At 44.1% G+C, this 26,280-nt stretch overlaps 1 protein-coding gene across 4 annotated transcripts in view; it reads right to left on the bottom strand.

The window, feature by feature from the left end:
* Positions 1-864: 864 nt before the first annotated feature.
* Positions 865-26,280, bottom strand: part of HPCAL4 (hippocalcin like 4) — a 30,436-nt gene continuing 5,020 nt past the window's right edge. Inside the window, exons 1-4 of one of the 4 annotated variants that reach the window (XM_069971410.1) lie at positions 20,766-20,848; positions 7,351-7,528; positions 5,207-5,422; positions 865-2,161 (exon numbers count right to left, since the gene is read on the bottom strand). In XM_069971410.1, the coding sequence (XP_069827511.1) occupies positions 1,964-2,161; positions 5,207-5,422; positions 7,351-7,528; positions 20,766-20,791 (618 nt within the window). In that variant the 5' untranslated portion in view covers positions 20,792-20,848 and the 3' untranslated portion in view covers positions 865-1,963. Of the gene's footprint in view, positions 2,162-5,206; positions 5,423-7,350; positions 7,529-17,524; positions 17,537-17,969; positions 18,028-20,765; positions 20,849-26,280 lie in introns of those variants that run through there. The other 3 variants (XM_069971412.1, XM_069971413.1, XM_069971411.1) reach the window with 3 other exon arrangements.

The following is a 26,280-nucleotide window of genomic DNA, read 5'->3' as shown; positions in this document are numbered from 1 at the left end:
ATCGCTATAGAAAAAGAACAATTTTCTCAATCACTTATGTGGTATCTGCCACAAAATCACATTGAAGAACACTCAGACACGTCAACTTTGCACTGTACATAGAAAACATAATGATAAGAAATAGCATGTCGATTTTCTACTTAGGTACATGCAAATATTCATATGTATGCAAAATAAAAGCACATGCGATGCAGCGGGCATCCATATACAACCCAACCCATAATGACAAAAAGACGTAGATAACATTAGCATTTCATAAAAGGGCACATTTGCCAAGCATGTCACTTTTCTTTCTATGCCCCCTCCCATGTATATTGGAATTTTAGGTTCACTAAAGTAAACTGCCTAAATAGCAGTATAACATTTGCCTCCAGTCTGTATGGGAATTGCATTCTGACCAGCTATATACCCACCCCCAAATACTTTAGATATTTAGACATTTATTGTATAGCACATTAGCTTTTTATTCTAGGAATACTTTTAAGGGTACAGTGTGTGTTTTTTTGCATTGCTCCAATGCCACTAAAATTCAAAATATGTTCAAAAATCTGTATCTATACATAGTTATTTGTCTCCATGGTTACAGACTACAAGCCATATGTGTAGTCATGAGTTTCTCTACATCCTAATTCTCTACAAACTCTGCAAACATATTCATTTTGGTGGGGAAGGCCACCCAGCTACTCTGTATAGGACCTCCTAACAGCAGATGTTATGAGAAAGGATGGTCAGGCATGTCCAACCTCTTTTTTCTCAGGGAGTTAAAGGAGTATTACCATCTAACCTAATATAGTTATACTTGTAAGACTTCTCAAGTTAAATATTTTTACAAATACATTCATTTAGCAAATTTGCCTCCTTTTCTTGATATGCTGCTCTTTTCCTCCTATTGTTTACAGCTCATTGTCTAGGTTAGTGTTCCCCAACTCCAGTCCTCAGGGCCCACAAACAGGTTTCACCTGTGAAATGCTAAGGAAATCCTCCAAACATGAACTGTTGGTGGGCCTTAAGGACTAGAGTTAGGGAATACTGGTTCCCTCAAAGTTCTCTCCTTCCTACCGCACCTCCTCCTCCCCTCAGTGACACATTTTTGCCCAAGTTTTGATGACATCACGACTCGGGGGAAAATGCCTGTTCTGGCTGATGGACAGCCCGATCAGCCAATCAGTGACTGGTCAGCCAGATTGTGACGTCGGCTGAGAAGACTATCTCGGAGGCCAGCGGTGGTTCCAGAGTGGCGATCTGGCGCTGGACAGACAGGGAACGGGTAAGTAGTGTTGTTTAATATGTTACCCCCTCTGCCCCTGCTGCTTCCAAAAATTATAGCAGCCTTGGACATTCCTTTAAAATGGTTGCAAAGTGGCAGATATCCTTGACCTAATTCTCTCATATGTTCATGTGGTTCCACCAAATGTACCCCAATGATGTCGGCTACAAAATGGACTGCAGTTTAGGTAGCAAAAGGACCTTGCTGATCATGTGTTTAACGTCAAGCAACAGACAAAATGTATAATGGACATCGCTTACATATCAAGCACCACACAAATTTTATGACTTCATCCATGACAGCATATACAAACAATTTCTACTATGAAAAACTAGACGGTTCTTGTTAACTTAGGCATTGGCAGAGACAGGCGGGCTCACATGTGTCATACTTTGTTAATAATATCTAGACTTTAAATCCAGCAAAGGTTATGAGAGAGCTGAAATCCTGTACACGACAAAACGGTGTAGGTTTGTGTGTAACTTCCTGTGCATGTGTGTTATACTCGCCGGCATTGTCAGTCTCATATCATCATTTGTCGAGAAGTTAATTCACCACCTTCCTCTTTTCATGAGATCAGGACTGTGTAAGATGTTCTGTTACTGAATAGGAAGAAAGTCCCAGGAGACTGTGGGATGGGAAAGGTAGTGAGGTGCATGCAGGGTGCTCAAGAGAGCTGCGGAAATGGAGAAGAGGCTATTTCTGCATGTCACATTGCAAGAGAAGCACTATGGAGGGGTCACTCTTTGCTGCCTCTTTAAACTCTTCCAGCGTGATTTGATCATCTCTGTCCTTGTCCATCTTTGTGAAGATTTTGTCAACCCTCTGTTGTGGAGTTAGGCCATCCTGGTTCATGCGCATCATAATTACAGTGCCGACCATCTTATAAATGGCCTAAGGGTTAAATAGGGAGAGAGAAAAGGAAACACTTTATTAGGTGATATATATAGCTAATAAGTCCTATTGTGTAACACTGCGACTATTTATAGCCAGAACAAATCACTCTGCTCCTTTGGGAATACCCACAATAGAAGATCCAGTCTACTTCCCTCGGCTGTTATCTCCTTTTATTGTTCTCACAATGTAAGTTCCTGCTCTTGGTGCAGAATGAGAAAGGAACCAAAACTATCATGGTTTCGAGATCACTGCTATGTATGATGGATCCAAATTAGAGATGAGCGAATTTACAGTAATAAAGAAAGGAATTGCGGCCGGCTGCCTTTTAACTCTCTGCTGCTCCTCTCCGGGTGCTGGAAAAAGCTGGATCCAGTCCTGGGAAACTGGGAGAAATTTCCCAGGACTGGATCCAGCTTTTCCTAGCGGCGGTCAGTTTAAAAGGCAGCAGGCTGATTAGCGGACTGCAGAGATAACAAAGCAATTCCCTTCGTTATTAGGGTATGTTCACACTGAGCAAATGGGGCGGACATGTCAATGTTTTCAGTGGAGAGCCGTCTGACACTGAAGAAGGCAGAACTTTCCGCCGCGGAATTCCGCACCATTTGCTCAGTGTGAACATACCCTTATTGTAATTTGCTCATCTTTAATCCAAATGTTTACCCTAATGACTCGAAGTGTAGTCTGTTCGGGTTTTGTCAAAGCATAAGCAAAATAACACTGAATGCTCTGCTATTCCTGCCATCAAAATTGACAAAGAACCCCCACAGAGGGGTCTGTTTTTACCAGTGGTCACATGAATGAAAGTAAGATGCTTTGGTCACATAATGCCTCTCAACCAATGAAATCAATACCCACTCCAGCCCCTGTTAAACTGGAAATGGTTGGAAATAAAACCAGTTTGAGGCTATGTTCCCACACTGTATTTTTGCTCAGTATTTTGGTCAGTATTTTGCAAACAAAACCAGGAGTGGTCTGAAAACAGAGAAAGGCTATGTTCACACACTGTTGAAATTGAGTGGCTGGCCCTCATTTAATGGCAAATATTATATTTTACAAGAATAGACGTTGTTTCGAAACAATTTCAATTATTTGCCATTAAATAACGGCCTTCCACTCCTGGTTTTGGTTGCAAAATACTCACCAAAATACTGAGTGGGAACATAGCCTGGAGTCTGGATTTTGGCCAGAGCACAAGTTTGAGCCTGACTTTCAGCTTGAGCACAAATCTGAGCCTGGCTTTAGCCAGCACACATATCTGTTAGCTTCTGTTAGTCAGCTATAAAGCTAAAGCTTTCACAGTATAATGTGTACCAGCATAGGCATGGAGAGAGAAACAGTGAGACAGATGCCGCTAAGCTCAATTGACTGGGAAGTAAAGGTCCACCCAAAGGGAAAATGTTTTCCCCCACAGCGCTGAGACATGTTTCATCTTCAAGGCCTTGAACCTGCTACAACCAAGACACTACTCCAGTCCATGCTGCAAGGATAAGCTCTACGTTCTACTTGTCCTGGGTTAGATAATTTTCTGCTCAAGGGCCCTCTGGCATCTGCTGTTTTTTTAGTAGGCCCCAGGTTGGAGACAATGTTGATCAGCATCTATGTGGTGATCCTGCCCCCTCATGCGTCTTTCTGGGAATATTGAGACAGATCTGGAAACTTCTGCTGTGGATGTGAATATTTTCTTATAAACACATGATCTTTATAAGCAGAGTCTTTTCTAATTGTACCTGTTGGAGTAGTTCCATAACCTATAGCAAGCTATATATCTACCAAAGTGCCTTAGAGCCTCATTCTAAAGTTAACCTGCTAGTCGCAGGAACCTACAACTCCCAAAATTACAAGTCAAAGCTGTCCAGGCATGATGAAAATTGTAGTTTTGCAACAGCTGGAGGGCAGAGGGTTTCCCACCCCAGTCTTAAAGGTACAGTTACCAGCTACTCTTACATTCAAGAGTAAAATCTCTATTTGTCTTGTGCTTAAAGGGGTTATCCGGCGAAAATACTTCTATTTAAAAATCTTCCAATACTTATCAGCTGCTGTATGTCCTGCAGAAAATCGTGTTTTCTATCCAGTCTGGCACAGTGCTTTCTGCTGACATCTCTGTCCAAGACAGGAACTGTCCAGAGCAGAGCAAATCCCCATAGCGAACCTCTTCTGCTCTGGATAGTTCCTGACATGGACAGAGGTGGCAGCAGAGAGCACTGTGTCAGACTGGAGAGAATACAGTATTTCCTTTTTTCTACCAACTGCTATTAAGATAATCAGGCTGTCCAAGAGGTTCATTCATTTTTAATGTAGCTTATAGACACCCTCACCTAGATCACAAAGTAGTGGCGTTAAAGTAAACTCCACAAAAAAAGTGCAGCCTTAAAGCGGACCTAAGGTTGTTCCAAGAAACATTTGAGGACATTTATTAGGGGAGGAATTTTTTTTTATTAATAAAAAAAAAGGGTTTTTTTTTACATACACATTAAGTAGAATTCCCCTTGGGGGACTTCTAATACAACTACACTGATCTATCATATAGATCAGTGTAGTATACATAATACAGCACTGATCGTTTAGATCAGTGCTGTATTACTCTGGTCTGCTGCAGACCAGATACATCGATTGCCGAGCTGGCATCAGTGTTATTCCGGCGCTGGGGCCTGGTTGGGTAAGGAGAAGTGATCCCCCCCCCCCTGTGCGATCGCATCTGTCTTACATGTCTGACAGCTGCCTAATAGCTGTGGTCCCAGGCTGCAGAAAGCAGCAGGGATCACAGCGGATTCAGAGCTGGGTCGCAGCGCCACCCCTCCCTGAACTCCCCTAACAGGTACAAGGTATGGCAGGGGTGTTAAGGGGTTAAATTGCTGTCCTGACACTCAGAGTTTCATCTAAGTGCCAGCGCTACTATGATGTTATTTCCTATGTAAGTCCCTGTGATGTCATAAATGCCTATTTTTCTTGGTTGTGCACAGATTGAAAAACCTCATGCATATGCTCTCTCCTTTTCCCAGTAGTATCATTATGCCATACAAACCTCACTTTTATGAACCCTACCTCAATAATCTCCAGCATTTCCAGTCTCGTAATCTTCCCATCGCCATCTAAATCGTACATTTCAAATGCCCAGTTTAACTTCTGCTCGAAACTCCCACGTGATGTGACGCTCAAAGCGCAAATGAATTCCCGGAAATCAATAGTACCATCCCCATTCTTGTCAAATGTACGAAAGGCATGCTGAGCAAACTTGGAAGCATCACCGTATGGGAAAAACTGTAAAAACAATATAAATAGATACATTGGTAAACTATACATACATGGGAAAGCCCTTCAAAAGGCCAACTCTTTGACAAGACCAACCTGTTATACCGGGCAGGTTTCCTGTGAAAGATTTTAATCTTATGCATATTTAGGGCGCTATTACACGGAGCGAGAACCATAGTGTAATAGAGAATGATAATGTAATAGAATGATCAGCTGATGAAACGATCATCGGCTGATGGCTGACCATTCAACAAACAGTTTACACTACCTGTCCACTTTCCCAGTCTCCTCCTGCACTCTGCTTCTGCAGCTTCAGAGCAGGCCCGTCTGAGCCGACAGGCTGTGGTGGTCCCAGCCAGTGATTGGCTGCAGCGTGCGGGACCAGGGAAGAAGCAGAGCGCAGGAGAACACCAGGAACATCGACAGGTAATGTAAACTGTTTGGGCATGGGTTGCATGGACATCGCTGATGATGTTCGTGCAGCCCTTGCTAAATGATTATGGGGCCATGTAAGGGTCCATTTACACAGAAAGATTATTTGACAGATTATCTGCCAAAGATCTGAAGCCAAAACCAGGAATGGATTCTAAAAGAGGAGAAATCTCAGGCTTTCCTTTGTTACCTGATCTCTGTTTATAGTCTGTTTCTGGCTTTGGCTTCAAATCTTTGGCAGATAATCTTTCTGTATAAATGGACCCTTATAGGCCCAGTAAACGAGCGCCAATCTAGCAGATTAGCCCTCGTTTACAGTATTGATCGGGCCATCATCTGCCTGTGTAATAGGACCCTAAGGGTCCATTTACACAGAAAGATTATTTGACAGATTATCTGCCAAAGATTTGAAGCCAAAGCCAGGAAAAGATTTGAAAAGAGGAGAAATTTCAGGCTTTCCTTTATGACCTGATCTCTGTTTATAGTCTGTCCCTGGTTTTGGCTTCAAATCTTTGGCAGATAATCTGTCAGATAATCTTTCTGTGTAAATGGACCCTGATGCTAAGTTTACACGAGGCGATTATTGGCCCGATTGCACGATTAACGATTTCGAAGTAACGAATTTTTTTTTTATAACGATCAGCGTTTAGACTGTACGATATATCGTACAAAAAAATAGTTTTGCGACCGCGCGCCCGCAGCCCGCCCCCCGCAGCCCCCTGCGCCGCCCCGATCGCTGCCGTGCATTGATTGGCTGAAGAGGGGAGCCAGGAAATTCAAACGGCTCCTCTCCAGCCAATCAGTGCTGAAGAGGAGCACTGATTGGCTGAAGAGGAGCCGTTTGAAATTCCCGGCTCACCTCTTCAGCCAATCAATGCGCTGAAGAGGGGAGCCGGGGATTTTGAAGACCTGCAACGCGGAGCAGGTAACGTATGTTCTTGGCCGCGGCGGCGGGGGCGATCGGAGCGGCGGCGGGTGGGCGTGCGGGGGTGGCGATCGGAGCGGCGGCGGGGGTGGCGATCGGAGCACTGGCGGCGAGGGTGGCGATCGGAGCGGCGGGGGTGGTGATCGAGCTGGCGCAGGGGGCTGCGGATGAGCGGAGGGCCAGGCTGCAGATGAGCGGGGGGCCGGGCTGCAAGCGGGGGGCCGGACTTTGGGCGGCAGGCGGCGGGACTTTCACGTGACGACTGTTTACACGGAACGATCTGCGAATTTTTTGCGAACGACGAACGACGATTTAAGAACAAGTTAAAAGATCAAAAAGAACGATTTCTCGCTCATCGTGCGATCGTTCGCTGCGTTTACACATACGATTATCGTTCGAATTCGATCGTTATCGTGCAAATCCGCACGATAATCGTTCCCTGTAAACCCAGCATTACTTTCTTCATTGAAAAGACCACTATAGGGGTTCAATACACACACACGTTTTTCCCCATTTACTTCAATTTACTGGTTATCAACCAAGTTCTAGTGATGATCTCCTTAGTTATGGTCATAAATACCTTAATATAGAGCTGCTGGAATTCTTGTAGGTTCAGGATACCAGATGGACAATCCTTTAGAAATCCTTTATACCAATGCTTCAATTCTTGCTCTGTGAATTCTGTGCTCTGCACTAAGTCTTGTAGCATCTCTGGAGCTAGCTTGCTGTTTGGTTTTCCCATTTCGGCAGTAGAAAGGCTTAAAAAGAAAATCACACGTAAATAATCTTTTTATTATTATTTTTTATGGTTTTCATTAGCTCTTAAAGCGACTCTGTACCCACAATCTGCCCGCCACAAACCGATTGTACCTTTGGATAGCTTCTTTTTATTCAAGATCTGTCCTGCGGTCCGTTCGGCAGGTGATGCAGTTATTGTCCTAACAACAACCAATATCCGTGTCTTACCGCGGACAAAAATCACCACCCTCACGGTGAATTGAATCAATATATTAGGGGTGTACACCTTTAAAACTTTACTTTTATTAAATTTTCTAAAAACACACAAAGGAACCCCACATAACAAAACACAAGTCCAATGAAATCCGTATTTACCCCAGTCCACAATTCAGCTCAATCTACACAGTCCCAGCCGGGATATATGAAAATAAAACCGGTTAGATCTCACCAGTCTGTCGTCCCGTGGTCTTGCTGGTATCTCTTCAGTAGACAGTGCTGTTAACAGGTTGTGACCAATCGGGAGTTAATTTTAACCCTAAAACGCCCTTTGTATGTATGCGTGTTGGTCACTATCCCTTCTCGCACAGGGAACTGTTGGGGCACTCGCCCTAAAAAGGGCGACCCCTGCCCCGGTCTATCCCTTTGTTCAGTCCCTGTTATACCCTATATTTACTCCCATCGTGTCACGTTTCCTCTGGGTAACCAAATTCATCAGGGGAAAACACTGATTAGGGTAACAAACACTACTGTAAATTTAAATCAAATACATGAAAAATACACATAACTTAGAACAGAAGTACCTATGGCATGCACAGTGGTGCTAAACTGCCCTATTGCCTACATCGCCTGGCCTCACATAAAGTGTCTAGTGCTCTGTGGCTATTACCATAAAGTGCAAAAGCATTTAGCAGCTAATCAAAAGTAAAGGTGTCTAGTGCTCAGCCGCTATTTCCGTAAAGTGCAGTTGCAATCTAATGCCTATCAGAGTCTCGGCCATTCCGTGCAGATGATCAGCTAAAGTGTCTGGTGCAGTGGCATCTACAGACCTCGGTACCGACTGAACTGTACAGGGACTGAACAAAGGGATAGACCGGGGCAGGGGTCGCCCTTTTTAGGGCGAGTGCCCCGACAGTTCCCTGTGCGAGAAGGGATAGTGACCAACACGCATACATACAAAGGGCGTTTTAGGGTTAAAATCAACTCCCGATTGGTCACAACCTGTTAACAGCACTGTCTACTGAAGAGATACCAGCAAGACCACGGGACGACAGACTGGTGAGATCTAACCGGTTTTATTTTCATATATCCCGGCTGGGACTGTGTAGATTGAGCTGAATTGTGGACTGGTGTAAATACGGATTTTATTGGACTTGTGTTTTGTTATGTGGGGTTCCTTTGTGTGTTTTTAGAAAATTTAATAAAAGTAAAGTTTTAAAGGTGTACACCCCTTATATATTGATAGTTATTGTCCTAAAAAACAACTTTTAGACTTGCAGCCCTGTGTCAAATTGGCGTGGCCTAGTGTCTGTGCATTAGACTTGCACCACCTCTCTGTCCTTTCTCCCCTCCCTCTTTAGGAATGCACCTAGAACAGTTTCTCCTGTTCATCACTTCTGTCTGAACACTGCACATGTGATGGATCAGGCACCTGTGCAGTGTTTAGACAGGTAATGAATAGAGATGAGCGAACCGGCTGAGGTTCGGGTTCGTATGAACTTGAACTTTCGGCTTCTGATTCCAGCTGTCTGCTCGCACCAAGGAGAGGGTGGATACAGCCTGAGGACCGCCTAGAAAACTGGGATACAGCCTACGGCTATGGCTGTATCCCAGTTTTCCAGGCGTCCCTCAGGCTGTATCCACCATCTCCACGGAGCGGGCAGACAGCGGGAATCAGAAGCCGAGGGTTCAGGTTCATACGAACCTGAACCTCGGCCGGTTTGTTCATCTCTAGTAATAAATAGAAAAAAACCTGCCCAGGGGAATTCCTAATGTGAAAGAGGGCAGGGAGGAGGGATGGAGAGGCTATGCAAGCCTAGAGAACGGACACTGTAGGCTAAGCCAATATGACACAGGGCTGCAAATTTAAAAGTTGTTTTTAGGACAATATATGCATCATCAGACAAACGGACCCAAGGACAGATCTTGGATTAAAAGCAGCTATAAGAAGGTACAAGGGGTTAGGAGGGGGCAGATTGTGGGTACAGAGTCGCTTTAAATGGAAAGAGGTTGTTTTAGCATTAGGGCCCTATTACACAGAGCAATAATCAGCCAATCATCGATCCGTGTAAAAAAGACAACGATCAGCCAATGACACCGGTCATATTGTCCTGACTTAAAATCATCAGCCGCTGGGCGCACCTTGCTACATGTAATAGTGATGTGCGGCTGACACATACCTCTCCGCGCTCCCTGATGTCCTGCTAGCTTTGTCCCGCTCCCGGCAGTGTCATTTCAGACAGTGCTGGGAGCGGGATGAAGCTAATAGGACAACAGGAAGCTTGGAGAGGTATGTCCCCACAAAAATGCATTATATAATAAGTAATACTATTTAAAAGAACGTTTATCATGTAGGCCTTCATACATCACATACAATTCATCATTCTAGACTAAAGATCAGTATGGTGCATTCTATAAGGTTTGAGTTTGATTTTTTGAACGTTCTAATGTTTTCAAAGGAAAATGTATGAAGTCAGATTTTCTCCTACCAGTCAATGCTGAGACCCACAAACACTGATAACCCCAGTTATTCAAAGGCGATTACTTCCTATGTAAGAGTGAACAGTCATTGCTGATATGACTTGGGTATGTGATGAAAATTTCACTACCACCAGAAGCATACCCCTGAAAACATCACTGAAAACAAGTGGTAGTCCCTGCATTTATGACAGACAGTAAATTACAGACATAACCGTATCAACCCATCTAATACTGAAGTCATATAATTCTACACATAATAAAAGGTAATAGAAAGAGTTGCTGTAATTTACTGTGTTTCCCCAAAAATAAGACGCCCTCCGAAAATAAGACACCACACCTACTCTAACCTCAAGTAAGGCATCCCCCAGAAAGTAAGGCACCCCCTACTCTACACTAGGCCCCCCCCCCCCCCCCCCCCCCCGAAAGTAAGGCACCCCCCATTTCCGCCCCTCCCTGCTACCTAGGACTCACCTAATCCCCTTGTGGACCTATGAAACCGGCAGTCGGGTCCAGGGCCTTCAAGTCCTCTGCACGTCCTGATGCCGAATGCCCCAACGCACGATGCTGAGGCATGCCTGACCCGACACCACACACCTGACCCGACGCAGACGCTGCACGCCTCACCCGACACCACACGCCTGACCTGATGCTGAGTTTGAATATTCTCGGGAGGTCCAAGGAGAATGTCTTATTTCTCTCAGAAGTTTTCTCCTTAGCCTGATGACGCTCCTGGTGGAGCGTAACTAGTTGCACGGTGATGTCAGCTATTTTAATCAGTATCCACTATGTAAGCCATTCAATGCAGCTACTAATTTGACCTTAAAGACCACCCTGCTTTGATTTTAGTGGGATATGTAGAAAAGATGCACAGTATTCAAATGATTTCATGCTGATTTTAAGGTGATATTTTCAGTGCAGTTTTTGCCCTTTGACATCTTGTGAATATGTATAACAGTGCATAATTAAAGGGGTCCTCCACTTAAGAAAATGTAACCCTGCTGAATTCCTACACATAATCTAAGCTTGTTTGTAATAGGTTTCTATTACATGAATTGTGAAGCTGCAGAAAATCCTCACTTCCTGGTCCAACTGTTCCACTTCCTGGTCTCCAATCCTCTGTCCTCCCCCTCCCTTCTGAGACCAAAGTCACATGATCTGTCTCTTCTGTTGCCAGGCAAGCTGTAACACCTCATCTGTAACCCCACCCACCACTGACATCCCACCCCACCAATCAGTGAGCACCTGGCCAAGGAGAGGGGAAAGAACAAAACAGTGACAGCCTCCTGAGCAGTATAGGGGAAAGGAAACACATTTGTTTAATCTATCACTATCTTTCTAACCTATCTATGTAGATAGATAGATAGATAGATAGATATAGATAAATAGATAGATAGCTATAGATAAATAGATATTTTGTTTACAGTGAAAAGGAGAGGCAGATTGAGCCAGCGATGGGCAGATACTACAAGATGAGGCAGATACTTGGCAGTTGGCTTTGTGGTGCAATGCATGCTGGGAGATGTAGTTTCCCAGGTGGCGCGATCTTGGATATAGACCGGCTTTTGGAAAAACTTGGAACTTAGGAACAGCAGCAACTAGAAAGATGGGAGATGGCCCAAAATACTCAGGGGAACTTAGTGAATAAGACCAACTAGGTGTCAGTAACTTACCTGACCGCGCTCCAGCGTCGTCTGGGCCGGCTGGAGCGCAGCGCCGTCCTCCTCGGCAGGGCCGGGTGACGTCACGGAGACCCGACGGCGTCCCTAGTAACCAGGGGAGCCGCGGGTCTCGCATCAGTGAGCGCCGCCCGGCCGAGCAGCTGAGTGCTGTTGGACTCAGGCTGAGTGACGGATCTCTCTGCCACTCAGCCTGCAGTGCACCAGCTGCTATGTGTCTGGATTCAGGAGGCCGGACCAATCAGCCTTTGGTCCGGACTCCTGGTCCAGTATAAAGTGTTGTCAGTACCAGCCTCTAATCGCTGGCTATTAGTTGTTTCTGATCCCAGCTCCCCAGTCCCTTGTATTCTGCCCTATCCTTCCTCTATTGTCTTGCCTGGATTTTGACCTTTTGCCTGACCCCTGACTCTCCGTTCGGTTCCGATTTTGTACTGCGTTGCTCGTTTGGTTTCTGACTCGGCTAGTTTACTCCCCGCATTGTGTTTGTCTGTCTGTCTGCGTTTTATGTTTTGCACGTATACAGCATAGGGATTGTCTTCGTGGTTGTCCGCGACCGCCTAGGGTCGACCGAGGCAAGTAGGCAGGTGACAGTGGGTGGGGTAAGATTCAGGGCCCACTGTCAAGTGTCTTGTCTTCACCTGCTATTCCTGACAGAATAGCCAGCCGATACAGTTTCGTGACGTGCACCAGGATCTCTATTATGGATCCGATGAAAGCATTAGTGGAACAAATGCAGAACCTAAACACAGTGGTGCAGAGTCTTGCTGAACGGGTCCAGGAGCAGGAGGCTGCTCCCCGACAAGTTACCATGACCACCCCTTCTCCCCCTGAACCACCTGTACAATTCCCAGAAAAATTTAAGGGGGATAGAAGGAATTTTCTGACCTTCAGAGAGGGGTGCCGATTGTTTTTTCGACTACGTCCTCGCTCCTCAGGGGACGAGTCTCAAAGAGTGGGGATTATCATGTCGCTGCTGCAGGGTCCACCACAGGAGTGGGCATTTTCTCTCCCTCCCAATGCCATAGAGTTAACCTCTGTTGATTATTTCTTTTCAGCTTTAGGATTATTGTATGACGACCCTGACAGGACTGCGGTAGCCGAGCGACAATTGACGTCCTTAAAGCAAGGAAAAAGGCCAGTTGAGGAATACTGCGCAGAGTTCCGCCAGTGGTGTATCCCATCCGGTTGGAACGACTCTGCTCTGCGCTATCAGTTTCGGGTGGGCCTATCTGAGCAGCTAAAGGACCTGTTGGTAGCTTATCCACCCCCTGAAACGTTAGAGGAGACCATGACGTTAGCCATCAGGGTGGATCGTCGTATGCGGGACAGACGTAGGGAGAAAGGTACCGCTGAACTCTGTAAAACCCCTACCTCTTTTCTGTCTCCTTCTAAACCTCCTCCTTCCCTGTTACCACCACCGGAGGAACCCATGCAGATCGGTGCTACCGATGCGAAAACTAGACGAGCCCATCGCATTCAACATAACCTCTGTCTGTACTGTGGCAAAGCTGGACACCGTGTTCGGGAGTGTACCTCCAAGCCTGGATCATCGCCGGAAAACTCCAGCGCCTGAGTGACTATCGAGGGGGTCACTCAGGCGCACAGGTACCACTCGATAAGAATAAGCTAATGGTCCCTATCTCACTATGTTTGGGTGAGAAATGTATTTCGGGGTTTGCCCATGTTGATTCAGGGGCATCAGCTAATTTTATTAATTCCGGGTTTTGGTCCAGTCTGGGGGTATGCCCACTTCAGCTTAAGTGCCCGCTGAGTATTACTGGGGCGGACTTTACCCCATTGGCTCAAGGTAGAGTGAAATATATCACTCCTCCTCTGGAAGTGAAAGTGGGGTCGATCCATTCGGAGTGTCTTGATTTTTTGGTTATGGACAATTTGTCTTCTAATGTTATTTTAGGTTTGCCCTGGTTGACCCAGCATAATCCTGTTTTTGATTGGGCAAGCAGAGAACTCGTTCAATGGGGGCCAGAGTGTGCTGCTCACTGTCTTTCTTTAAATTTAACAGGTTGTTCTGCATTAGAAGGGGAGATCCCCGAGTTTCTGTCTGATTTTCTTGATGTTTTTGATGAAAAATCGGTGGACGAGTTACCCCCTCATCGTCCATACGATTGTGCTATTGATTTAGTTCCCGAATCTAAATACCCAAAAGGGCGAATCTTTAATTTGTCTAGACCAGAGAGGGAAGCTATGCGGGATTATGTTAAGGAAAGTTTGCATAAGGGCCATATCCGTCCCTCCTGTTCTCCTCTTGGGGCCGGATTTTTCTTCGTAGGTAAAAAAGATGGTGGATTACGCCCCTGTATTGATTACCGGGAGTTAAATAAAATCACCATTAAAAGTCAACACCCGCTTCCTTTGATTCCTAATTTGTTTGATCAGATTGTAGGAGCCCGGTGGTTTTCTAAGATCGACCTCCGGGGGGCCTATAATTTGATTCGTATAAAGGAGGGTGACGAGTGGAAGACTGCATTCAATACCCCCGAGGGACACTTTGAATACCTGGTCATGCCCTTCGGGTTGTGTAATGCACCCGCAGTTTTCCAACGCTTTGTCAATGATGTGTTTCGTGAGTACCTGGGTCGTTTTGTAGTGGTGTACTTGGACGATATTTTGATTTTCTCCCCAGATTGGTCCTCACATGTCAACCATGTCCGCAGGGTTATGGAACTTCTAAGGCAAAATCAGTTATTTGCCAAGTTGTCGAAGTGCCAGTTTGGTGTTCAGGAGGTCTCTTTTCTGGGATATAAGATCACCCCTAGTTCTTTTGGTATGGATCCCCTTAAAGTGGCAGCCATTGAAAAGTGGGAACGCCCCAGGAATCTGAAAGCTCTTCAGAGATTCCTGGGTTTCGCCAATTACTACAGAAAATTTATTAAAGGGTTCTCAGTGATTGCTAAACCCTTAACTGATCTTACCAGAAGGGGAGCTGATATGGAGAACTGGACTCCTGAAGCCATGCTGGCCTTCGACAAACTCAAAACATGTTTTTCTACAGCCCCGGTGTTGATTCAACCTGACTTTGAACTGCCTTTTATTGTCGAGGTAGATGCATCAGAGGTGGGTGTAGGGGCTGTCCTGTCACAAGGTCCAGAAACACTCACTAATCTCAAACCCATAGCCTACTTCTCTAGAAAATTCTCCAAAACCGAATGCAACTACGATATAGGCAATAGAGAACTCCTTGCCATTAAGTGGGCATTTGATGAGTGGAGACATTTCTTAGAGGGGGCTAAACACAAAATTAAGGTTTTAACCGATCATAAAAACCTCGTTTATTTAGATAAAGCCAAGCGCCTTACTCCACGGCAAGCCAGATGGGCTTTATTTTTTACACGGTTTAATTTTGAAATCACCTTCAGGCCGGGTTCCAAAAATATAAAAGCTGATGCTTTGTCTCGTAGTTTCAATATTAACGAAGGCCCCGTAAAGGAATCCGAAACTATCTTATCCCCTGGGGTGGTGGTGGCTATACTGCAGCCCGATCTGGCTGCTCAGGTGGTTCAGTCTCAGTCTATGGCGCCTAGAAACACCCCGGAAAACAAACTATTTGTTCCCCCAAATCTTCGGTTAAAAGTGTTGGAAGAAACACATTGTTCAGTACTGGCAGGTCATCCAGGTATTGCTGGCACCAAATATCTACTGTCTCGCCATTATTGGTGGCCATCCTGGGCTACAGATACTAAGCTGTTTGTAGAAGCTTGTGAGATTTGCGCCAGGTCCAAGGTTCCTCGCAGGTTACCGGAGGGACTTCTTCAACCCCTGCCTCTGCCTGCTAGACCTTGGACCCACATCTCCATGGATTTCATAACTGATTTACCACCCTCTAAGGGTAAAACGGTGATTTGGGTGGTTGTTGACAGGTTCTCGAAGATGTGTCATTTAATTCCTCTCAGCAAGCTTCCCAATGCTCGTACCTTAGCCTCTCTTTTTATCAGTCATATCTTACGTTTGCATGGGGTACCAGAGAATATTGTTTCTGACAGGGGAGTACAGTTTATATCTAGATTCTGGAGAGAGTTTTGTGGTCGCCTAGGTATATCTTTGTCATTTTCTTCAGCCTTTCATCCACAATCCAATGGACAAACGGAGAGGGTGAATCAGTCACTGGAGCAATTCTTAAGATGTTTTGTTGCAGGTTCACAGGAGAAATGGAGAGAATACTTACCATTGGCTGAATTTGCCCTAAACAATCATGAAAGTCAGTCTCTTAAAATGTCGCCGTTCTTTTGTAATTTTGGGTTTAATCCTCGTTGTTCTTCTGTACATGCGTCCGAATCCATTAATCCATCCGCCGAAAGAATCTACAGAAAACTGTGCACAGTTTGGGCCCAGGCTCTGCAGAACCTGGTTAAAGCCCAAGAAAATTGTAAAAAACAATCTAATAAAAGACGCATATCTGGCCCTGAGTACAGGGTAGGTGACAAGGTGTGGCTCTCTACTAGAAATTTGAAATTAAAGACACCATCTGGTAAATTGTCTCCAAAATACATTGGTCCTTATCCTATAGTAGAGATCATAAATCCAGTATCATTTAAGTTGCTGTTGCCTAGGAGTCTAAGAATTCACGATGTTTTTCATAAGTCTCTGTTGAAAAAATATGTTAATCCTGTGTTACCGTCTGCTCCTCCCGCTCCGTTGGTTATTCAGGGTGAACTAGAATATGAGGTAGAGAGAATTCTGGATTCTCGTCGGGTTCAGAATTCTTTGCAGTATTTAGTTCATTGGAAGGGATTTGGGCCAGAGGAGCGCACTTGGGTAGCTAGTAGGGATATGCATGCGTCACGTCTAGTTAGACAATTTCATCTGCATAATCCATCTAAGCCTGGTCCCTTAGGTAGAGGTCCGGAGGCCCCTCCTGAAGGGGGGGGTAATGTCAGTAACTTACCTGACCGCGCTCCAGCGTCGTCTGGGCCGGCTGGAGCGCAGCGCCGTCCTCCTCGGCAGGGCCGGGTGACGTCACGGAGACCCGACGGCGTCCCTAGTAACCAGGGGAGCCGCGGGTCTCGCATCAGTGAGCGCCGCCCGGCCGAGCAGCTGAGTGCTGTTGGACTCAGGCTGAGTGACGGATCTCTCTGCCACTCAGCCTGCAGTGCACCAGCTGCTATGTGTCTGGATTCAGGAGGCCGGACCAATCAGCCTTTGGTCCGGACTCCTGGTCCAGTATAAAGTGTTGTCAGTACCAGCCTCTAATCGCTGGCTATTAGTTGTTTCTGATCCCAGCTCCCCAGTCCCTTGTATTCTGCCCTATCCTTCCTCTATTGTCTTGCCTGGATTTTGACCTTTTGCCTGACCCCTGACTCTCCGTTCGGTTCCGATTTTGTACTGCGTTGCTCGTTTGGTTTCTGACTCGGCTAGTTTACTCCCCGCATTGTGTTTGTCTGTCTGTCTGCGTTTTATGTTTTGCACGTATACAGCATAGGGATTGTCTTCGTGGTTGTCCGCGACCGCCTAGGGTCGACCGAGGCAAGTAGGCAGGTGACAGTGGGTGGGGTAAGATTCAGGGCCCACTGTCAAGTGTCTTGTCTTCACCTGCTATTCCTGACACTAGGTTTGGAAGCATTTCATTTTTGGAGTACCCACTTAAGTAATTAAAACATCAAAGACCACTATCAGTTCAGCACTCACTTGGTCCTCGTTCCTAGCTCTGTGTCTGTGCTATTACAGGCATTGAGCGGGGCTTGGGTGTGAGTTTCTGTTCTCGCCACTTCTATTAAATGGAGCAATGGCCTGCTGACTGTAGATATAGGGATTGTAGTTTTGGTTTGAGCTTTAAAACAGCAATCAGCCAACTTCGTGCATCACGGTTGATCGTTGCCTTTAAACATGAACTCCTAGACTAAACGATTGTCGGCCGGAACGGTAATCAGCCATGTGCAGCTGATCATCATCTGGTGTAATAGTACCCTTAGGTTTTTGTTCAATCGGGTTGGAGTTTCACTCCAGTAACACAATTAAATGATGCAGTAACACAATTAAATGATGCAGTAATACAATGAAACAGCAATGAGTGAACACAGCCTAAAGAACAGATCAAGGATATGTTAAGACAAGAATCTGTATTATTAAGCACCTCAACTGTTTGACCCCAATTTGGCAAGTAGGTACACTGGGTGCCTGGGAAGGCTTAAAGGTAAAGGTCCTAAACTTGTTGAACATACAGCACTCGCTAACTGTGATTCTCTGTTATCAGCCTGATGTCTATAGGCATCCAAATGCCTGAACAGTTTAGAAGAGAATTATCAAGTAGTCTAGAAAATGAGAAATTAGTTTTTGTTGCCCATAGCAACCAATCACAGCTGAGATTTTATTTTATCAGAGCAATGGGACAAATAAAAACTGAGCTGTGATTAGTTGCTATGGGCAATAAGGCAGCTTGATAAAACTTCTCCCTTAAATTTCACAGAGCAGGCAGACGGCAGCAGTACAGAGATGCCACTGCCCATAGCAACCATATTACTACTGTCATTTTCTAAATCAAAATGGGTTGCTAGGGACAATGGTCCTATTTTTCTTTTACACCAGTTTAGAGAAATCCATTTTAAATAATTACAGTTCCTAGCTAAACTGTCATTTGCAGTGATGATAAATAAGAACAAATGAAAATTATTGTAGGTGACTCTGCATGTTTCTAGTATGGACGATTGTATGTTGCCTGCTCCAGAGGTGGATCAGGTAAATAAAACTGCCAATGTCCTATGACTTCATTGTCTGCCAGTTTGGTTGTTAGGTAGTTATGCGGTTAAAAATTAACAGTGTATAATTGCCAGTATATATATGGCCACTAGTATTTTCCCCTTAACAACCCATGGGGGGAGATTTATCAAACATGGTGTAAAGTGGAACTGGCTCAGTTGCCCCTAGCAACCAATCAGATTCCACCTTTCATTCCTCACAGACTCTTTGAAAAATGAAAGGTGGAATCTGATTGGTTGCTAGGGGCAACTGAGCCAGTTTCACTTTACACCATGTTTGATAAATCTCTCCCATGATCTACAGTTACTGCATTGCTGCCTGAGCTTTAACGCTCAACGCATAACTGTACATGAGCTTCTGCTATAGTATTTAGTTAAGTGTTTGAATCTTCGCAGCACTTAAATGAAGCAGCTGCGCGGCTATTTCATTACACTGCCACGAAGATTGATATTGATATTGATATCATATTGATATATGATGCCAGTCGGGGAAAGAGTCCACTACAGGGCTTAACCTATCTGTAGGATCTGTGGAATACGTGGTGTGGTAATAAGCCCTTAGTGTGTCGTTGATAGCCGGAGGACTTTTACTCATCTCCTGCAGTTTGATCGATGATCTGTTACTAGAATATGCAAATAAAAAAAAATTTGGTACTGTAATGTGCGGAATAGTTCAAACTGTTAAAAAATAAAAGCGGAAAGAAAAGACAGGATTACAGATTTTTTATATATATCAATATATCAGACAAAAAGTTAAAGCGACTCTGTACCCACAATCTGCCCCCCCCCCCCCAACACTTGTACCTTCAGATAGCAGCTTTTAATCCAAGATCTGTCTTGCGGTCCGTTCAGCAGGTGATGCAGTTATTGTCCTGAAAAACAACTTTTAAACTTGCAGCTCTGTGCCAAACTGTCGTGGCCTAGAGTGACTGTGCATTAGGCTGGCACAACCTCTCTGTCCCTCCTCCCCGCCCTGTTCATCATTAGGAATGCTTCAGGCAGATATTATACTATTCATCAGCTGTGAGAACACGGCACCTGTGCAGGGTTCACTGCAAAGGAATAGGAAAAATCCTGCCAGTGTCATTCCTAATGATGAAGACGGTGGGGAGGAGGGATGGAGGGGTGGTACAAAGTTAGGGCACAGATACTCCAGGCCACAGCCATTTGGCACAGGGCTGCAAGTATAAAAGTTGTTTTTTATGACAATAACTGCATCACCTGCCGAACGGACCGCAGGACAGATCTTGGATTAAAAGCAGTTATCTGAAGGTACAAGCGGTTTGGGGTGGGCAGATTGTGGGTACACAGTCACTTTAATAAAAAGAGATAAAAAATCCCCATCTACCTCAATATGGTATCTATAAAAATTATATAAACCATGGCTACATAAACATGGGTATCATTGTATTCAGACTGACCTACAGAATATAGATAGCATGTCGGTTTGACTATAAAAAAGCATTACCTAAAAATTTAAAAATGAACATTGGCTATGTCCTCAAGGTTCCTTAAGGGGTTAAACAAAACAAGAAGGGCATGGATTTATAATACTCCTGGGACCACTTGGAGGAAATCCAATGAGCACACAAAAAGACAAATCTTAAGTAGCGCTGGGTAATTTTCTAGTATATTAGCAAAATTAATTTCTGATAATTTTACATCCTTGGTCGCTAATCTCTCATGGGAAACAGCTTTGGACTAGTATTATAGTGTTAGATATCTTGATCCTTTTTTATCCTTGGGCAATCCTAATCCTTTACTAACTACTGCTTCACTTAGTAACATAATACTCTTATTAGATTTCAGATTGAAACAAGCTTTATACGTAACATTAAGGGCTATGTTCACACACAGTAAGATAAAAGCAAACTATGATAAAATACGGTAAAATAAATACAAAACACCGTTGCATTTGGGATCTAGTCTAAAGATTATGGAAAAACAGCTGTCTGTGCACACTGCAAAAAATATATAAATTGTTTGGACAGAGATTTTTCCATAGACTTTAAACAACACTTTATACCATATATTTTTATGTTGTATTTTGTTTTTAATTTTACTGTGTGTAGCCTGAATAGGAATATGTTGTATTACTGTACTTAAAAGGGTTGGCGATTTTCTACTAACATTGTTCTGTGTGTAGTATAGGTAAGTGTATTCACATTACTTACTGACAGCAGCTCCCTATGTGCCTCATAGAGAGAAAATCCTCCAGGCTGGGCTGCCCTGCTCTGTGGTGTGTCTGTTCATAAGATGGCTGACATGGCGGAGCATGTGACTATGCCCCGCCCCCCGTGTCCTCCATAGACATATACAGGCTCAGTGGTGGACACTGGGGGGCGGGGCCTGGTCACATACTCCTCCATGTCGGCCATCTTATGGACAGACTCACCGCAGAGCAGGGCAGCACAGCCTGAAGGAAGGGGAATCTGATTTTAGCTCTATGGAGTACACAGGGAACTGCTGTCAGTACAAACAGTACACTTACTAATACTGAACACTTAACAATTTTACTATAGGCCGGGTTCACACTGAGCAAACAAGCGGAATGCCGTTAGCCTCCCTCTCATAATGTGAGTCTATGGGAGGCGCGCGCTGCTGTTCTCACAGCGTCTCTCCAAGCTGAAGAATGAACATGTTCATTCTTCAGCTTGGAGAGACGCTGTGAGAACAGCAGCGCGCGCCTCCCATAGACTCCCATTATGAGAGGGAGGCTAACGGCATTCCGCGGCGAACATTCTGCCGCAGAATTCCACTAGTTTTGCTCAGTGTGAAACCGGCCTAAAGTGGCCAACCTAAAGGAGTATTCTCATCTTGGATATTTATGATATATCAATAGCATATGCCATGAATATCTGATAGATGTGGGTCTCTAGGGGTGTTCCCTAGTTTTTTTCTTTTCAGTGAGTCCAGATACAGAAACATGTTTTTTTGTAATCTGTTTCTATTTTCTAATTGTATTTTTTTGTACATTATTTTAAGGGCAGATGCATATAAAGATAAGCTTTTCAGCAAGCCCGATGGACAGAGAGACAATGGGCATTTCCAGACCCTATTCTTAGTGTGGGGCAGGTTTGTAAGCATGCTCTGTGACTTGTGCAAAGGTCATTCTACAGCGGATGGGAGGCTGCAGTTCCATTTATATTTGTTTACTATCCATCCATCATTTTTGGAACCGAGCGAACTGAGCCTTGCACATAACAGGATGTGCAAAGCGAAGCAAACTGATGTAAATAGTCCATTCATATGCTCAATAAGCACAAACGGATTACGGCTTATATTAGTTTGTATTCCTTTGCACATCCATTTTTTATGTCTGTTCAGAACGAATCACAGACGCAGATGTGAACATAGCCTTAAAGCGACTCTGTATCCACCAACCCACCACACTAAACTGCTAGTACCATCCAGTTGATGAGAGTAAATCCGTATCAGTCGTGTCTTTTAAAATGCTCCCAGTGACTTGGTTAGAGCAAAAAATGATCTTTTAATCTTCAGCTCTGTGTACAACTGGTGTGTCTTTGCCCCAGGTCTGCGACGCCTCTCCTTCGCTCATCTCTAATTGCCAATAATTCTTAAAAATGTATTGAACATAAAAACTTAATTTGAACAATCAGTTATTTTCTGACCACACATTCCCCTCAAATGGGCGAATATGTTTGTAGTAACTTTGCAGCTGCTTTCAGGTTCTCTGGTCGTGACGTTGTAGGCCCCCTCAGCCAATCAGCAGCTGAGGAAGGACACCGCTGCAGCTGCCGACTGACTGGCTGGGAATGCCTGCAATGTCATGACCCCAGGACCGGGAAGTGGCCGCACAGCAGGGACAGAGCAGTACGATACCAGCAGCAACAAGAAAACCAGGGAGGTGAGTGTAGGTTACTTTTTTCAGTCACCCCCTCCTTGAGCATATAATTTTTCAAAAAAAGAGCCTTAGCGGGAGTTGGTGTGTTCCAAAGGGTGGAGGGGACACAATAATAAATATGGAGTTGGGCACACAAAGCTGCAAATAGTATAACTCAATTTTTCTACTGACCGCATGTCCTCTTCAAGACCAGCTTCTGAAATCCCCCCATGACCCACAGTTATTAACTGCCGGAGTGAATTGCACAAACTTTTATCAAATTTGGCACAGTTTGGACTGTTAGTAGGAGTAGATTTGTGCTAAAATTTCTACCATCTGCTGGCTTTAGTCGACATCTGCTTTAGTTGACATCTGCTTGTCTAAGAATAGTAGACTAACCATACTCCCTGTAAACCACACATGGTCAGTTTTTTAAGCTTTTGCATTTTGAGTATTGATTTGTAAAGTGGTAAAATTATTTATTTTTCATGTATTTCTATGCACCTTATTTTTTTAAACGTATTTTTATTTGTTTCTTAAATATTTATATTTAAATACAATAAAACAATAGTAACAAAAAGGTTTTTGGTCCTGTCTTGATTCAGAATGCAAAACACTAAAGGGGTTATCCAGCGCTACAAAAACATAGCCACTTTCCCCCTACTGTTGTTTCCAGCTTGGGTGGGGTTTTGAAACTCTGTTCCATTGAAGTAAATGGAGCTTAATTGCAAACCGTGCCTGAACTGGAGACAACAGTAGGGGGGAAAGTGGCCATGTTTTTGTAGCGCTGGATAACCTCTTTAAAGACAGCAATGACAAACTCTGGAAAAGTATACATAGAACAGTCAGACACAATAAATCATAACATAGATTCCTGTCCCAAAGAGAGAGGAGAAGGGGGAAAGAAGGGTCACACAGTGGGAAAACAAAAAAGAGGTGGGGTGGGGGCAGAAGCCATAAAATTCTTTCTGGTTAGACTTCATCTGCCAATTCTAGCCCATCAGATCGGAACCTAATATATGTGTCATGTACATGTTTTACTTAAAGTGTAACTGTTATTTAATTATTTTTTTGCAAAAATCAAATCAAAGCCGGCCTCATTACAAAGAAGCAAAGTAAAGACTGGTTTGCTGAGTCCATTATAACCTATAGAGGGGGGGGCGGGGGATGAGTAAGCAGGAAGAGGAGAGAACCAGCCCTGTTGGATTTACAGGTCAGAAAGTTCAGTGGATATCTGGAAACCTGATAAGATTGCAGGATGTAGTGTTTTGCAGGGCTGCGTTTTCTCCTCTCTGTGCTCATTCATCCCCCTCGCCCCCCTCCATAGACCATAATGGACACAGTAATCCTGCTGCTTCTGAAGTGAGGGGGAGGTAGGAAAAAAAAATTAGTACAGAAGTAAACTCTTTTGCCTAATAAAACCTATTACAGAGTTTCTTAAAATCGCTTGTACTGTTGATACTTATTGATTTCTGAAAAGGGACATTTAATATTTCCCTATTGAGAGAAACCCATGATCTCCATAACAGCTGCTATTTTATTAAAGGGGTACTCTGGCAATTTTTTTTTCTTTCAAATCAACTGGTGTCAGAAAGTTATATAGACTTGTAGTTTGGTTCTATTTAAAAATGTCCAGTCATTCAGTGCTTATCAGCTGCTGTATTTCCTGCAGGAAGTGGTGTATTCTTTCCAGTCTGACACAGTGCTCTCTGCTGCCACCTCTGTCCATGTCTGGAACTGTCCAGAGCAGTAGCAAATCACCATAGAAAACTTCTCCTGCTCTGGGCAGTTCCCTTTAATGAATCAGAGACTTCACCTTTCCCTGCTATGATCCCCTAGGCTATATTCACACAGTGAAAGTGAAGCCCATGTTTATTGGACAGTCATCATTTACCCTCAAATAACAGCCATTATTTTTAACGATTGTTATTTGCCATTATATGACCACCGTCCAACAAAAATGTCTGACATTTTGACAGTGTGTGAACAAAGCCTCATGCTGCAAATTTGGACAGGAATTAGAACCCCATTGACTGGGGAATAATCCTCATCTAGATAACTGATGTAATTTCTAGTCAAAATCCTTTTGTTTCTGCATCTCTGCCATGTACGAATTCCTCCCCCTCTCTGCTGTTAGGAAATAGAGAGCAGAGTAAGCTGATACAGCCAAGAGCAGTATACTGTCAGATGTATGCCAGAAGCAGCAGGACATCCAGCTATGTGAATGAGTGTCACTGAATCTACCGCAGCAAATATTGCATTTGAGAAGAACAATTAAAAAAAAACATGCAGCAAAAATTCTAGGGGAGAGGAGGGTAGAAAATTTGTGGTATGACCTACACAACCTCTTAAAGAGATGATGGTAAAGGATCAATGAGGTCAGCTTCGGCATTAGAAGGCAGTGTGAACTGAACCAGAAAAGGGACTTTGTGATACAATAACTGCAGGTAGCAACGTTGCTGTTGTGGTACCCTGGTCATCATACTCTATTAATTATGGTTTAAGAGTTTTTAATACAAGAAGTCCAGGTTTATGTGGCCTGATTATAGGTTCAGGAGCGATTTACTTGTAAAGATCCTTTGCAGATCTGTTCAATAAAGAGGTATTCCACCCCAAAAAAACTTTCAGTATGTTGCTGCCCTTGGGGAGAACACAACAAACAGCTATTCTTACCTTTCCACGCTCCTACTGTGTCCTCTTACATCATCTTCAGGTCCCAGGCTGAGAGATCCCGCCTTCACTTCTGAGACTGACTTGTCTAGGGTGACAGCCCGCTCAGCCAATCACTGGCTACTTGGTCAGTAATTGGCTGAGCAGGCTGTCACTGCCGGATGAGTTTGTTTGTTATGTTCTGCACCACAGTACTTTGGGCTGAATACTCATTCATTTGTTTTGCGGAAAAAAATGGCATAACATTCTGGTGCAGTTAAAGCAAACTTAGACTAGATAGACACAGCATGAGGCATTGTGGTCGGCCCAGTCTTAGAGTTTTAGTTCATCTGGGCTACTGTGCTCTTAAAGGGGTTATCCAGCAGTACAAAAACATGGCCACTTTCCCCCCTACTGTTGTCTCCAGCTCAGGTGCAGTTTGCAATTAAGCTCCATTTACTTCAATGGAACTGAGTTTCAAAACCCCACCCAAACTGGTGACAACAGTAGGGGGAAAGTGGCCATGTTTTTGTAGCGCTGGGTAACCCCTTTAAGAAGCCAAAGTAATAAGGTCTAAAAGGAGAACTGAATAAAAGTAGACGAAATCCATTTTTAAAGGGTATCTGTCACTAGGTTTATGCCGTCTTAAACGGGGGAAGCATAAACTAGTGACAGAAATGCTGAACAGATCAGTGTGTTACTTACATATTTTGTTCCGCCGTTCTCCTAATATCCAGGAAAATAGGATTCTTGCCAAACCCCCCACCCTGCCCTCCAGCTGTTGATTGACAGGTGACTGCCTATACACAGCATGGATAGATAACAGCCAATCAGAAGTTGGTGGGCAGAGTTTTCTGCTTCTCATGAATATCGAGGACTACTGGGCTCATGCACATAATGGAGAGGACTACTTATTGTCCATGTTATTTAGGAGGATATCTCTGGATCAGCTGCACAGTATAAATATAATTATACATCATTCTGTTCAGCTTCTCTGTCATTAGTTTATGCTACCCTTAGATAGGACAGCCTAATCCTACTGACAGAGTCCTTTTAGACACTGGTTTCCAAAACTGGAATAAAAACCAAGGGTGTAACTAAAATTCTTGTCTAAATATTAATTTTAAAGAGGTTTACAAACCTATTGGTACCCACAACAGATTTAGCAAAATGCCTCCCATGATTCTCACTGACAA

The sequence above is a fragment of the Dendropsophus ebraccatus genome, chromosome 5 (genome assembly GCF_027789765.1).
Source record: "Dendropsophus ebraccatus isolate aDenEbr1 chromosome 5, aDenEbr1.pat, whole genome shotgun sequence".
Classification (NCBI taxonomy): Eukaryota; Metazoa; Chordata; class Amphibia; order Anura; family Hylidae; genus Dendropsophus; species Dendropsophus ebraccatus.
Note: the sequence above shows the minus strand (reverse complement) of the source record. Positions and strands in the feature narration are given on the sequence as shown.